The 16134-nt window shown below is 44.0% G+C and overlaps 2 protein-coding genes across 2 annotated transcripts in view; both read right to left on the bottom strand.

Annotated features, from left to right (window-relative positions):
• Positions 1 to 9854, bottom strand: part of LOC139418037 (FERM domain-containing protein 6-like) — a 28694-nt gene extending 18840 nt beyond the window's left edge. The window contains exons 1-3 of the mRNA XM_071167143.1: positions 9711 to 9854; positions 1992 to 2390; positions 513 to 603 (exon numbers count right to left, since the gene is read on the bottom strand). Of these exons, the coding sequence (XP_071023244.1) occupies positions 513 to 603; positions 1992 to 2072 (172 nt within the window). The 5' untranslated portion in view covers positions 2073 to 2390; positions 9711 to 9854. The remainder of the gene's footprint in view (positions 1 to 512; positions 604 to 1991; positions 2391 to 9710) is intronic.
• A 2778-nt stretch (positions 9855 to 12632) lies between these two features.
• LOC139413414 (protein FAM135A-like) overlaps positions 12633 to 16134 on the bottom strand; it is a 50423-nt gene continuing 46921 nt past the window's right edge. Inside the window, exons 19-21 of the mRNA XM_071160776.1 lie at positions 15395 to 15505; positions 15121 to 15234; positions 12633 to 14672 (exon numbers count right to left, since the gene is read on the bottom strand). Of these exons, the coding sequence (XP_071016877.1) occupies positions 14467 to 14672; positions 15121 to 15234; positions 15395 to 15505 (431 nt within the window). The 3' untranslated portion in view covers positions 12633 to 14466. The remainder of the gene's footprint in view (positions 14673 to 15120; positions 15235 to 15394; positions 15506 to 16134) is intronic.

Consider the following 16134-nt stretch of genomic DNA (forward strand, 5'->3'; position numbering starts at 1 on the left):
GGGCGGTTGGGCAGGGTAAGGGGCGGTTGGGCAGGGTAAGGGGCGGTTGGGCAGGGTAAGGGGTGGTTGGGCAGGGTAAGGGGTGGTTGGGCAGGGTAAGGGGTGGTTGGGCAGGGTAAGGGGTGGGTGGGCAGGTTAGGGGGCGGGTGGGCAGGGTAAGGGGCGGTTGGGCAGGGTAAGGGGCGGGTGGGCAGGGTAAGGGGCGGGTGGGCAGGGTAAGGGGGCGGGTGGGCAGGGTAGGGGGCGGGTGGGCAGGGTAGGGGGCGGTTGGGCAGGGTAAGGGGCGGGTGGGCAGGGTAAGGGGCGGTTGGGCAGGGTAAGGGGCGGTTGGGCAGGGTAGATCTCAGAGGCGTGCTGATCTAGGATCAGGTCCCCCCCCCATCCATATAATCTAATTTACTATGATGTATAATGTAAACTGATCTCAGAACATCACTCCTTCTATGAGACACTTTATGAATACGTGTCCTGGATTAGGGCTGGTTTTGGCCTGTGTAGAAGCTACAACTTACCCTTCACCACTGTCAGGCCAAAGAAGTGCAGCTCTTTTATTCCAAGGAGCTCAGACACCTGATTGAACACATCCTGCCCTGTGGACTTGACCTGAGAGAGAGAGAGGAGAGAGAAGACTGCTATAAACAGGGTGACTGCTATAAACAGGGTGACTAACAGGCTGACTGCTATAAACAGGGTGACTGTAACAGGCTGACTGCTATAAACAGGGTGACTGTAACAGGCCGACTGCTATAAACAGGCTGACTGCTATAAACAGGCTGACTGCTATAAACAGGGTGACTAACAGGCTGACTGCTATAAACAGGGTGACTGTAACAGGCCGACTGCTATAAACAGGGAGACTGTAACAGGCTGACTGCTATAAACAGGGTGACTAACAGGCTGACTGCTATAAACAGGGTGACTGTAACAGGCTGACTGCTATAAACAGGGTGACAGTAACAGGCTGACTGCTATAAACAGGGTGATTGTAACAGGCTGACTGCTATAAACAAGGTGACTAACAGGCTGACTGCTATAAACAGAGTGAATAACAGGCTGACTGCTATAAACAGGGTGACTAACAGGCTGACTGCTATAGACAAGGTGACTAACAGGCTGACTGCTATAAACAGGGTGACTAACAGGCTGACTGCTATAAACAGGGTGACTGTAACAGGCTGACTGCTATAAACAAGGTGACTAACAGGCTGACTGCTATAAACAGGGTAACTAACAGGCTGACTGTTATAAACAGGGTGACTGCTATAAACAGGGTGATTAACAGGCTGACTGCTATAAACAGGGTGACTAACAGGCCGACTGCTATAAACAGGGTGACTAACAGGCCGACTGCTATAAACAGGGTGACTAACAGGCTGACTGCTATAAACAGGGTGACTAACAGGCTGACTGCTATAAACAGGCTGACTGCTATAAACAGGGTGACTAACAGGCTGACTGCTATAAACAGGGTGACTGTAACAGGCCGACTGCTATAAACAGGGAGACTGTAACAGGCTGACTGCTATAAACAGGGTGACTAACAGGCTGACTGCTATAAACAGGGTGACTGTAACAGGCTGACTGCTATAAACAGGGTGACTGCTATAAACAGGGTGACTAACAGGCTGACTGCTATAAACAGGGTGACTAACAGGCTGACTGCTATAAACAGGCTGACTGCTATAAACAGGGGGACTAACAGGCTGACTGCTATAAACAGGGTGACTGTAACAGGCTGACTGCTATAAGCAGGGTGACTAACAGGCTGACTGCTATAAACAGGGTAACACAGAAAAAGTGAAGTGACCTCCCAGACATGGATGTCATGTACAACTCCATACATTTTATAGTACGGGACTAGAAATACTCTTGATACATTACTGGCCCAGGACTAAAACCTTTCATTGAAAAGCCGTCCATAGAAACCCCCCTGGCTGACTCATGGAATACCTACAGAATCAACAGGAGGAGTCATAATGGGACGTGCTCACCCCCACAGTGATGTCCAGCTGTTCTTTATTAGGGAGCAGAACACACAGGGTTCTCTCCTGTTTGGTGGTGGAGACAGACATGGTGTCTGCAATAAGTATCCTCTCTGGTCACTCCTTCAGTTTAGACCCTCTTCAGTCGCTCTCTCTCTCTTCTCTCCAACGATCTCCCCACTCCTTCAGTTTAGACCCTCTTCAGTCTCTCTCTCTCTCTCTCTCCAACGATCTCCCCACTCCTTCAGTTTAGACCCTCTTCAGTCTCTCTCTCTCTCTCTCTCCAACGATCTCCCCACTCCTTCAGTTTAGACCCTCTTCAGTCTCTCTCTCTTCTCTCCAACGATCTCCCCACTCCTTCACTTCTTCTTTCTGGTTAGGGGGAATGTGTCGTTCATTTTCTGCTGTCTAAAAAGACAAATAGAGACCGAGAGACGTTTTTGAGTCATAAAAGCTTTAAAAGGCGTTGTAGATGTAATACCAGGCATAACACAGCAATAACAGAGAATATCATGGTTATAACAGTGCATAGCATGGTTATAAACACACAAAGCATTAAACATTGGACACAGAGTAGCGATTTTTCAACAGGATCACATTTTGGGCTCCTGAGTGACGCAGTGGTCTAAGGCACTGCATCTCAGTGCTAGAAGCGTCTCTACAGACCCTGGTTCGATTCCAGGCTGTATCACAACCGGCTGGGATTGGTATTCCCATAGGGCGACCCACAATTGGCCCAGCGTCGTCCGGGTTAGGCCGTCATTGTAAATAATAATTTGTTCTTAACTGACTTGCCCAGTTAAATAAAGGTAACATAAATATACATATATAAAGTGGTTGATCCCTTTCAGACATCAGTCTAACCAAAGGCCACTTGTATTTCCATCTACTTTAAGTGTTGATATTTTTTGGGATTGACTCAAAAAGGAATTCACTCAATCAGTCTAAAAAGAAAAGGCCAATCCGCTATCCGGACGAGAATAAACAGCATGGTGAGACTGGTGCATTCCTCCTCTATAACCATTATCTGGTCAAGTCCACACGGCTGGTCCCTGCTCCCTGGTCCCTGCTCCCTGGTCCCTGCTCCCTGGTCCCTGCTCCCTGGTCCCTGCTCCCTGGTCCCTGCTCCCTGGTCCCTGCTCTCTGGTCCTCTCTGGTCCCTGCTCTCTGGTCCCTGCTCTCTGGTCCCTGGTCCCTGCTCCCTGGTCCCTGCTCCCTGGTCCCTGCTCTCTGGTCCCTGCTCTCCCTGCTCCCTGGTCCCTGCTCTCTGGTCCCTGCTCCCTGGTCCCCCTGCTCTCTGGTCCCTGCTCTCTGGTCCCTGCTCCCTGCTCTCTGGTCCCTGCTCCCTGCTCTCTGGTCCCTGCTCTCTGGTCCCTGCTCCCTGCTCTCTGGTCCCTGCTCTCTGGTCCCTGCTCTCTGGTCCCTGCTCTCTGGTCCCTGCTCCCTGCTCTCTGGTCCCTGCTCTCTGGTCCCTGCTCTCTGGTCCCTGCCTGATGGAGCTATCAACTGGAACAGGCCTCAAGAGAGTCTTGGTGCCTGGAGCCGGTTGTGTAATTAAAGCAGCCGGCCTCAGCAGCTGGTTGTGTAGTTAAAGCAGCCGGCCTCAGCAGCTGGTTGTGTAGTTAAAGCAGCCGGCCTCAGCAGCTGGTTGTGTAGTTAAAGCAGCCGGACTCAGCAGCTGGTTGTGTAGTTAAAGCAGCCGGACTCAGCAGCTGGTTGTGTAGTTAAAGCAGCCGGCCTCAGCAGCTGGTTGTGTAGTTAAAGCAGCCGGACTCAGCAGCTGGTTGTGTAGTTAAAGCAGCCGGACTCAGCAGCTGGTTGTGTAGTTAAAGCAGCCGGCCACAGCAGCTGGTTGTGTAGTTAAAGCAGCCGGCCTCAGCAGCTGGTTGTGTAGTTAAAGCAGCCGGCCTCAGCAGCTGGTTGTGTAGTTAAAGCAGCCGGCCTCAGCAGCTGGTTGTGTAGTTAAAGCAGCCGGCCTCAGCAGCTGGTTGTGTAGTTAAAGCAGCCGGCCTCAGCAGCTGGTTGGATGCCTAGGCCTACATCATACTATTAAATCCCAGTCCCACTGTTCTTCTATAGCCTATACTAAACCATATCTACAGCCTATACTAAACCATATCTACAGCCTATACTAAACCATATCTACAGCCTATACTAAACCATATCTACAGCCTATACTAAACCATATCTACAGCCTATACTAAACCTTATCTACAGCCCCTCAATCTGCCTCCCATCCATTCATGTCAATCCCTTTTGATAAGCACACACAAATACGAAAGGAGTGAAAATTCCCATGTGAAACCACACAGGCCCTTTCCTCCCCAGGTCTGGCCCAGAGCCGGACTCTGTAGGGCTCACATCATTAATCTGATTCATTGATTTGGCGAGATCAGGCTCTTTGTTAATCAGCGGTGGATTGTACCAGTCAGGGATTTGGGTCGGTCGGGGGGCAGAGGGGCAACCCCAAAACACAGCCTTCCCAGTGATAATGTTCTGTTGCCAAGATGCTCGAGGAAAGGCAAATGAAACCTGAAAACATTTTAAAGCTGTTCACAGAAAACAAGTGGCTAGTGGCTACTAAACTAACAATCCAAAAAACAACAACTTCCTCTGTGATCCTAAAAGGGCAAGCCTCTGCTGTGGTCTGTTCTGTTCTGTTCAAACATGATGAAACACGTTACCCAAATCCTACATTTAGAAAAGTGTCTTGATGTCAAACCCACACCCGTCATGACATGATTAAACATGTTTTTTATGTGCATCACACCTGTTATGATATTCACTCTGCGTTATTATTCCCACTAACTGACACGCCCATGGGGACAGGAGATTTTGATCAGACTTCTAGTAGTATTGGTTCCATTCTGCCAGTCTAATGTACCTGAAATATTTTAAAGAAAACACACGAGGTACTTTACTAGGTGTGTTTACGTCCTCCAAGGAGGAGGAACAATAAAAACAGTTCTTTATAAACGTTATTAGTCTTACTCACCTCCAAGAATTAAAGTCCAATCTGAAGGTGTGTGTGTGTGTGTGTGTGTGTGTAAGAGATAACTCCTGAGAGGTACTCTGGACAGCATGTTCAAACAAAGTCTCACACCTGCCACTCAGAAGAACAGCACACAACACGCAGCAAAGCCAAACCTGAAAAGCCAGCCTTGTTCTGAGACATTTGACTGTGAAGTCATACTATCCCCAGGGCCCAGGCAAAACTCTCTACGGTCCTAGACTATACAGGAACCTGTGTTCAGGAAGCCCCCACTACTGTGTGAACATCCCTTGTTTGGAACTTCCTTGTGATTTTTTTTGTTGCCATTTTGCTTCTAGTTGTTTTGAATAATCATGTACTGCCTAACCTTTTCAAAGGCCATTTTTCATCTCTCTGTAAACCCCTGAGGAAGGTGATGTCCACAGGCCAAAATATTGCTGTGAAAACCATTCAATTGTGTGGAGCCTCCAAGCATTCAAGAGAATGCTGTGTCTCAACCGGTGACGGGCACAACAAACACCTAATCCCTCCCGGGTGGCGCAGTGGTTAAGGGCGCTGTACTGCAGCGCCAGCTGCACCACCAGAGACTCTGGGTTCGCGCCCAGGCTCTGTCGTAACCGGCCGTGACAGGGAGGTCCGTGGGGCGACGCACAATTGGCCTTGCGTCGTCCGGGTTAGGGAGGGTTTGGCCGGTAGGGAAATCCTTGTCTCATCGCGCACCAGCGACTCCTGTGGCGGGCCGGGCGCAGTGCGCGCTAACCAAGGTTGCCAGGTGCACGGTGTTTCCTCCGACACATTGGTGTGGCTGACTTCCGGGTTGGATGTGTGCTGTGTTAAGAAGTAGTGCGGCTTGGTTGGGTTGTGTTTCGGAGGACGCATGACTTTCAACCTTCGTCTCTCCCGAGCCTGTAAGGGAGTTGTAGCGATGAGACAAGATAGTAGCTACTAAACAATTGGATACCACGAAAATGGGGAGAAAAAGGGGTAAAATTCAACAACAAAAAAAAAACTAAAAACTCAAATAAAAAAACACCTAAGACAATGTCAGATAGGGTCTAAGCTACAACATACGTGAAAACGAGACATCTGAGAGGATCTAAAAACGATCTGCCTCATCATCTGAAATGATCTTAACCACATTTTTAAAAATAATAATAATCAAATAGTTTTACAACCCTCCCTGTTTGTAAGCCTTCAAATGATATCAAACTCATCCGTTTATCATTTTCATTGTAGAAGACATGGATGTCTCATGGTAGGGCGGGGAATGCAAAACGGGTCACGTGTGAGCACTTCTATCTCCTGAATGTTTTTGGCACTTCTGACCACTTCTACCACGGGTAAACCTGTTTGGAAGGATTTTTTCAAATCTAAAAAGGAGTGTAGTCAAAAAGTGAGTGAATTCATATGGAATGACCCAGTAACAAAAGGTCTGAAAAACCAATGACAGACACAAGAGCACACCTTCAGAGACAGTAGATGACCATCTTACTCACGCTGCAAAACAGTGTGGCAGAGGTGAGTTGAAAAGAAAAGCCTGACTGGCGTTGAGTACAGCGTTGGTTTTACAAGGTGTCCAGGAATGTGAGTTGTGCATAAGACAGACGTGAGCTCATTCCTTAGACTAGACGGTTCAATCCTTCGTCACAGTTTCTGTTGACAAAGGGAACTTTGGCCCAATGGTTTTGAATAGATGAGTAGATGAAGGATGCAACGAATGGAATGTGGTGATTCCTTGCACCTGAGTCCTTGCATTCATAGCTCTGTCCATGCATTGTTGAGTGGTTACGTTTCTCCAGCCCCATCCCACAGCTGTACCAAAAAAGTGGTGGTGGAATCCCAGATTTCCCCTTTAAAATGTGAAGCAGTAAGATTGGAACTGACTGGGGTCAATAAGACTTAAAGTAGATACGACAGTGTGTCTGATAGGCTTGACAACACACAGAAAGTATTCATAGCCCTTGTCTTATTCCACATTTTGTTGTGTTACAGCCTGAATTCAAAATGGATTGAATCTAATGTTTTCCCCTCACAATACCCTATAATAAAAATGAATTACAGAAATATCTCATTTAAGTCGATACTTTGTAGTAGCAACTTTGGGGGCAATTACAGCTGAGTCTTTTGGGGTATGTCTCTATAAGCTTGGCACAAGTCTCGAAGAGATTTCTAAGTTCATTTCTTTGCCACATTTTTTGCAGTTTTACTTTAGTGCCTTATTGACTGATGTTGAGCACATTTAGGTTAGTATTAGAATTGTATTGTGGAGTAACTACAATGTTGTTGATCCATCTTCAGTTCTCATATCACAAACATTAAAACTGTAACTGTTTTAAATCCCCATTGGCCTCATAGTGAAATCCCTGAGCAGTTTCCTTCCTCTCCCGCAACTGAGTTAGGAAGGACACCTGCATCTTTGTAGTGACTGGGTGTATTGATACACCATTCAAAGTGTAATGGATAACTGCACCATACTCAAAGGGATATTCAATGTCTGCTTTTTACACATCTACTAAAGAGGTGCCCTTCTTTGCAAAGCATTGGAAAACCTCCCTGGTCTTTGTGGTTGAATCTGTGCTTGAAATTCACTACTCGATTCAGGGACCTTACAGATAATTGTATGTGTGGGTTACCAAGATCATTTTAACCACTATAATTGAACAATGCATGAGTCCATGCAACTTATTATGAGATTTCTTAAGCACATTTTTACTCCTGAACGTATTTAGGTTTGCCAGAACAAAAGGGTTGAATACTTATTGACTCAAGACATTTCAGCTTCTCATTTTGTATTCATTTCTAAAGTTTTATACAAATACAATTTCACTTTGACATTATGGGATATTGTGTGTTAATCAGTGACACAAAACCTAATTTGAATATTCAGGCTGTAACACAACAAATATGTAAAACGTAAAGGGGAGTGAATACTTCCTGAAGGCACTGTACCTCCCACCTAGTCTTATCACTTAATATCCCCATCAAGTATCAATCAGAACAGTTACAGTCAGAGCCAGTTTAAGTATGAGCCTCATCTAACACTCACAAACAAGTCTGCAGACAGGGCAGGCTGACGTGTGAAATGACCTCACTCGTCCTCCCCTCCGACATCCCCTTAGTCTAACCAGAGTGACCTCACTCGTCCTCCCCTCCGACATCCCCTTAGTCTAACCAGAGTGACCTCAGTATTGGCATCCAGACCTAGTTTCAACTACTATTTGAAATGGTATAAATAATGTAGTTGTTTTGCTTTACCCTGTATGGGATGCCAGGTGTGGCGGGGTTCGCACTTCACTTTTAACACTTTTCTATCAGTTCCATTGCAACAGGTTCAATCATGCACAGCTAAAGTATTTGGACGATTTAAAATAGTATTTGAAGCCATGTTTTCCTCAGACCTGGCATCACATGAGAGCAGTCAGCCCAGACATCTGCAAGGCCTTAAATCCCTTTCAAGACTATTATAACCCCTTGTTCTTAGCACGCTCTTAATGTGCAAAAACAATACTGCACCAGACCGACCGCTGCACCGCCAGACCGCTGCACCACCAGACCGCTGCACTCTACATGCCATTTGCATCTCAAATGGCACCCTATTCCCTACTTAATGCACTACATTAGACCAAGGCCCATAGGGCTCTGGCCAAAATTAGTGCACTATATAGGGAATAGGGTGCCATTTGAGGTGCATGTTGGACTACTGCACTGTAGTGTTCAAGCACTTTAAGGTGCAAAGAGCTGCCAACGGACTGCTCTGTTGAACACTTTGAACAGTGAAGTGAACACTTCAGTGTACCGCTAGAATCTCGATGAGGGGACTGGGGAAGTGCACACACACACACACACACACACAAAACCACCAGACTGAAACTAATCACCTCATAACCATCCAGCATTCCAATATCAGATGAGCAAGGCATCCATTTCATGGTGCAGAGACTAGAAACCTTTGATAGAAACATTGAGAGTGATCCAACACTAAAATCTGTGGGTTTCCAAGGAATGAGAGTAACATTCAATTATTACACAAGGAGCAGAGAGAGAGGGTCAGAGAGAGAGACAGACTGAGAGAAAGAGAGTTTCAGAGTGAGGGACAGAGTTAGGGAGAGATATGTATGGAAGGCTGAGGACGTGGAAACGTGGATATTTTCTGTGGACGCTTGGGGTAACAATAATCTTTGTTTTTTTAGAACTAATCATGCAAAAAGCAAAACAGAGAGCTTGAACACTAACAGCCCTCTGTAATATAGTGTACAACACTTCTTCAGAACACAGACAACAGTTTGAGAGGAAGGTGTCATTGAAGGAACCTGGGAGATTAGAGAAACATTTCATAAAGCATCTCCAAGTAGCCTCGGAGCAGTAGAGGCTATGAGCGCACCTGCTTACAAAATAATCATATTCATACTTTCCTTGCTGAATGCAAATGTACATCCAACCTGGTTAAAAGTGTGTGATGTGATGTAATTCAATTAGAGAATGATCATAATGATATCACATCGGAGCAGGTGTATGCTTATCAAAATGTATTCGATTCATAAACATGTATTTATTAGGCAACGTTAGAGCATACTAAGTAGCCGAAATAATGCAATACTGTATTGAATGAATAATGGAGACGTTAAACGCATCATGAACACACATAAACAAAAACATTAACGCGGAATAGAAGAGCAACATGCTTGCTTGCATGTTATGCCAATCTCCGCCCTAAATAGTTGAAAAGTAACACTTACCGACAGATGAAACCAGCAAACACCTGAATATCTTAAACAAAACGATGTTGTTGAGATTATCCAGCCATAGAAATGAGACAAATGATCCCTATAATAACGGAACGTAGTTTGAGAGTTCTGGAGGACAGTGAAAAAGTAACAACATTGGCGTGATGTTGAAAAACTTTCAAGATGCTCCTCCGCTGAGCCAGACGCTGCAGCCTGGACTAGACCAACTGCAATGAGTCGAAGGGGTGTTTTAGCATAACTGAGAACTACATGGTCTATATTTTGCAATTAATAGAACGAATTCGTATTTACAATGACGGCCTATATACTTGTAACAATGTACTTTCCCATACTGACATAACGTCCATGTTAATCAACTAGGTTTGATATTCAATATTAGAATCAAATCCAACTTTATTTGTCACATGCACCGAATACAACAAGTGTAGACCTTACCGTGAAATGCTTACTTACAAGCCCTTAAACAGCAGTTCAAGAAGAGTTAAGAAAATATTTACCAAATAAACTAAAGTAAAACATAATATAAACTAATAAAACAACAATAACGAGGCTATATACAGGGAGCTACAGGTTAGTTGAGGTCATTTGTACATGTAGGTAGGGGTGAAGTGATATAGATATATATATATATAGATATATATTAGAATTAAATTTGTGTTCGGTTCAATAGGTGAGTTGAGTGTGAAACCAGGATATCCCAAAGTACACTCACTATCATTTATTGGCCACGTTTTTATTGCATGGTAACCTGGATGATTCAGCATGATTGACAGCATGCTAATTTCATTACTCACCACTATAATATGCTAATATAGCCCATCAACGTGTGAAAGAAAATATTTTTTTGACATATTTAATGAAAATTAGAAATTAGAAATCATTCTTCGAATCCAATTAATCAAATTGAAATTTAAAACAAGTCTAAAATTTGCCTCCATAATTTAAATGATATGATAATGTATTTTCTAATTTGATGTTGAAAAATGAAGGAAGTCTAACCTTCCCTAAACTAAAAACACAACGTTGTATCTCCACCATGTCCTACGAGTTAGCCATGGTGCATTCAGTTTCAAGCCTCATTAACTGTCTGGGGTGATAATCCAGGGAATGCAACAATAATGAATGTTTGAGCCAGTCTGGCAGGGTTTACCCCAATAAGAGGCAGATTACCCAGATTAGCATTAGTTCATATGAGATTACAGCTAATTAGGTCCACAGTCTGAGACCATACTGCTGTCTCCATATCAACCTGTTGATTTCTATTGTTATCTCGTTTAGCTAAAGGTTGTGATGAGATTTTCTAACAGATGCTTTAATGGTATAGGAGGGTTTTGAGGACACAGATTAAGGCTAGTCGTGAACTAATAGGTCATTTCAAGGGATATTCTCCAGAGTTAGATTACATGTTTAAGCAGTTGCTACTTTCCTGACAATCATCTGACACATATATATTACATAACATCCTCTTGTCAAGCCTTAATTAGACTGTGTGAGATGTTTAACAACTTTGCAGTCTGCTGGTGGACAGGATGTGTAAAAGAGGGTTTGTAAGGCCATGGATGGATAAACTGCCCCCAGGACTGTGATCTCTGGACAATACTGTTGACAGACTCACACCTGGTGTTGTGGTATTTTGTTTCCCTGGCCCTGTTGACCTTTTCTTCAAGTCAAGAAAAGATGGCCATCCATTGTCTACTTCCCGTCATTTTAGGGGGGAGATGAGCCTAATAACACCCCCCCTCCCCAAACCTCACCACCCCGTCACCCCTCATCTACCGCCCTCTGACCCCTACACCCCCACCCCTCTTTCTTGCAGTCAGCTCAACCTAGTTTAGTCCCTTTGAAGGACTGTCTCATTTAGGAACACATTACGTCATCCCACAATGCCCCTCTGCTCTCTGAAAGGGGGCGTTGAGAGAGGAGAGACTGGGGTAAAAGGGGAGGCGTTTGTGTAGTGAGTGTGTGTGTGTGTGTGTGTGGAGAGGGAGGTCAATCGGGACTCCATTGTGTTACCATGGGCGACAACATTCCTAAAATCAGCTGGTTGCAACAGGCTTTTATAATTTACTCCAAACAGGAGCAAGGGAGCGAGGGGTAAACTAGGCTTGTAGACACTGAATAAATGGCATAGCCTACTAATAAATGTCCATTCACACATTCCTAGGATGGTTGACTGTCATTTGTTTTTACACAACCTCAAATAATGAGGAACATTCATCCCAAATCCATCAAACATTAAAACCAGAGACACTTTATTTGATGGCGGAATAAAATGGCCTCATTTGTTTTTAGCCTACTCCATTGTCATTTCATTGTCAGCCATCTTGGCAGTTGGCATGACAGTTCCATAAGGAGTTGGCATGACAGTTCCATAAGGAGTTGGCATGACAGTTCCATAAGGAGTTGGCATGACAGTTCCATAAGGAGTTGGCATGACAGTTCCATAAGGAGTTGGCATGACAGTTCCATAAGGAGTTGGCATCCAGGCTAGTCCTCTTCAAGTCTAGATAACCTTTTCATCCAGGCTCCTCGTCTTCAAGTCTAGATAACCTTTTCATCCAGGCTAGTCATCTTCAAGTCTAGATAACCTTTTCATTCAGGCTCCTCGTCTTCAAGTCTAGATAACCTTTTCTTCCAGGCTAGTCCTCTTCAAGTCTAGATAACCTTTTCATCCAGGCTAGTCCTCTTCAAGTCTAGATAACCTTTTCATCCAGGCTCCTCGTCTTCAAGCCTAGATAACCTTTTCTGGAGATGGAATAGATTGAAAACCATACTATTGCCAATTGTTTTTTTTCTCTGGCAGGGAAAGGTGATTATCTTGCAGTGGAATCCACATACACTACCATCTAGTCAAACATTTGAGTTCTTAACGTTCAACCAAATTGCATAAATGAGCAAAAAAAGACCAACAAATATTTATAATACATTTATTTAATGGTAAAGAGTGCAATGATACAAACCATTTTCACAAAGAAATGAGAAGTTGATTTTATATCTAAAAACAATACTCATGTTAAAAAGCATAAATAATACACCCACCCATCTATGACAGCAAAACATAAATACTCTCCATGAACCAAAATATGTGCTATTCATAAGTACTGACCCTTGGCTACACCCCACCTTTACATCTGGGTCGTATTCATTTGGCACCAGGCGGAAGAAAACAGAATCAAACAGGGTTCTTCCCTACATGAACTTGTCCAATAAGCAAGGCTTTCTTTGCTTTCTGTTAGAAAACGTTTTGCTACGGTGAGCCCTAATGAACACGACCCTTCTGGCTATAACAGTTGAATGAGTTTATTTAAAACCTCTTGTAATAAAATGTTCTCATGCTTTAATCAAGCAAGGCTCGTATAATGTTCCCAACACCAGGTTGGGTTTAGTGTTGTGCACGATGCTGTAATGGCAAAGTAACAGCATACAGTATAAAACCTAGCTCTGGTCCATTGCGCAACGAGTTGTCTCTTCCCCTGTTCAGGAAGGCTCAGCGCCAACAACCTGCACCGAACGCCCTGGTCCAGAGCTATAGAAAACCGCAAAGCCTTATAAGTCCCAGGCTGCATTGTCCGAGTTACAATCAAATTGATTCCGTTAAGTTAGTTCGACTAGACTGGAAGCCTTTACCTTTGTAAAATGAAAAAATAACACAAATTAAAATTCTGATAGTAAAATATGTACTTAGTAAAAATGACCATCCTCAGTAGAAAAATCTGTTGTTTTTTTTATACAGTTGTGGTGCAAATTAATGCAAGAGTATAATAGTTTGAGTTTACGACTAATTTGTTGTTGTTGAAGAAAATGCACCTTTTAAATAAAGGTGACGACAATATGAGAAGATGAGTCAGCTCACCATTTTCAGCAGCTACATTTCCAGATCGGTATTGCAATCGTCTTAATAAATGAATGAATGGTTTGAACAAAACCATGTGAAAATATAACAATTTCATAGATAAATAACACTGAAAAGATTACAATATGAGAAGGAAAACCATCCCCCCACCACAAGTACATTCGTAAAATCAACTTGAAATCATCCTTTGAAAAACGGAAGTAGAACAATAAAAATGAGGAACATTCACTAACAAACCAATGAAAAAAGAGCTAAAAAAACTAAAAATAAACACTGATATTAGAATTTTGATCTTCCATATGGAAGCAGATGCATCTATAAAACCGTACGCCTCAACCAGATACAATATTGAGAATTGGGGTTTGGATGCAGTGAGGTAATATAAGCTACACATGATAGAAATAGCATCACTAGATTGAAGGTCTAGTAATTATATTCTATGTATGCTCCACGTTCTCCTCTCTTCCCCTCTCCCTCCAGCCACAGGTTTTATTTGCTAGCCTGGTCCCAGATCAGTTTGTGCAGTCTTGCCAACTTCTATGGTCATTGGATGGAGATGGGCAGAGATCTCACTTCAGCATCACTGACATGGTCTTAAATGTGTAAACTCCTTCCACAGGAGTTAGTTTGACCTCCACAGGATACAATGCATACATTTTTTTTTGGCAAGTCAATGACTATAGGAGTTGACCAAAACGGTCAAAACAGATATGGGACCAGGTTATTGATTGGGAGGCCCCCATTCTCCCTCCTCCAGTCATTGATTTGATTGGGTGGCCACTCCTACTTCCTACTGAAAAAACGTCCCTCCGCTCCAGCCATTGGTTAGATTGGTAGAGCCCCCCTCCCATCCCCCCTTCCAGCCATTAGTTGGATTCATAGACCCCTCCCCTCCTACTGAAAGAACTTCAGGCCTGCGACCAGGAAGAACTTCTCCAGAAAGATTTCAGAGTCGAGGACGGCGATGTGTGCTGCTCGGCCAATCAGGGAGTTGGCGGTGTTGGGCAGGGCATGGATGACATCGTAACGCACCAGGTTACAGTCTCTGTTCTGGAGCACCGGCAGCAACAGGTTCTCTATCATCTCTACATATACTGAACCTGGGAGAGGGGGAGTGAGAAAAGGGGAGTGAGAGAGGGGGAGTGAGAGAGGGGTAGGGGAAGTGAGAAGGAACAGAAAGGGATTGAAGAGAAAAAAGGGAGTAACAGAGAGAATAAGAACAAGAATAAACTCCATTTAGAAGCGTGTGCATACATTTCACATCTGGGTGGCCCGGGAATCAAACCCACAATCCTAATGTTGCAAGGGCCATGCTCTAACCAACTGAGCCATACATGACAACAATCAATCAAATGTATTCATGAAGCCATTTCAACATCAACAGTTGTCACAAAGTGCTTAACTGTAACCCGGCCTAGCAAAACCCCAACAGCAAGCAGCAGCGAGAGGAACCAGACTATTGGTCCAGTAGCTTGTCTACACTGTGAATAAATGTCCTGTGAGACACACGTTTGGGGCCTGCTCTGATAAATATGTAAATATGCCCACCTGTTTGTTTGTCCTTCAGGGCTGTCTTACACATCTCTATCCTGGCTGAGTGATATGGGACGTAACGATCCTGCAGAGAGCCCACTAACACCACGTTCCTGAAGTGATGAAGACCTGCCACAATACATTGACACAGCACACCTGTTATTCATCTAACAATAGACAACAAGCTTCATTTAAATGCCCAGGAGAACAGATTGATACCAGGCGTTAACAATGTAACAAATTGCACTGTAAAAAACAACAACAGTGATCTTTACTCTTCTCAACTCACCAGATTTCTTGCTAAGCTTGTAGAGGAAGGTCTGTCTGGGATCAGAGTGGTCTCTGCAGGTCAGCTGGAGCAGGGAGCCAGACTTCTTCCACTTCTGCATGAACCACAGGCCTGGGAGGGAGGAAGGAGGGGGAACACAGGGGTTAAAGACTGACTAAATCAACCAGGGAGCGGAAGACAATGACTTGTTTCCTTGACTGAGCGTAGCACAGTGTCGTAGTTAAAGGGAAGTATACATTCAACATTTTCACAGTACACTTTCCTGGAATAGTATACATAAAAATAAAATAAAAATTGTAAGCTAGGAGCTTTTTAAATTGAATGTTGTATCCTGTGTTTTTAAAGATAAACTTCTCCTTAATGCAACTGGTGTGTCAGATTTCAAAAAAGCTTTACAGCGAAAGCACACCATGCAATAATCTTGAGTACAGCGCTCAGCCACCAAAACAAGCCAATACAGATATCCGCCATGTTGTGGAGTCCACAAAAGTCTGAAATAGCGTTATAAATATTCACTTACCTTTGATGATCTTCATCGGAATGCTCTCCCAGGAATCCCAGTTCCACAATAAATGTTTGTTTTGTTCAATAAAGTTCATCTTTATGTCCAAATACCTCCTTTTTGTTTGCGCGTTTAGTTCACCAATCCAAATGCACAAGGCGCGAGAACTAAGTCCAGACGAAAAGTCCAAAAAGTTCCATTACAGTTCGTGGAAACATGTCAAACGATGTATATAATC

This window comes from Oncorhynchus clarkii, chromosome 1 (assembly GCF_045791955.1).
Source record: "Oncorhynchus clarkii lewisi isolate Uvic-CL-2024 chromosome 1, UVic_Ocla_1.0, whole genome shotgun sequence".
Lineage (NCBI taxonomy): Eukaryota > Metazoa > Chordata > Actinopteri > Salmoniformes > Salmonidae > Oncorhynchus > Oncorhynchus clarkii.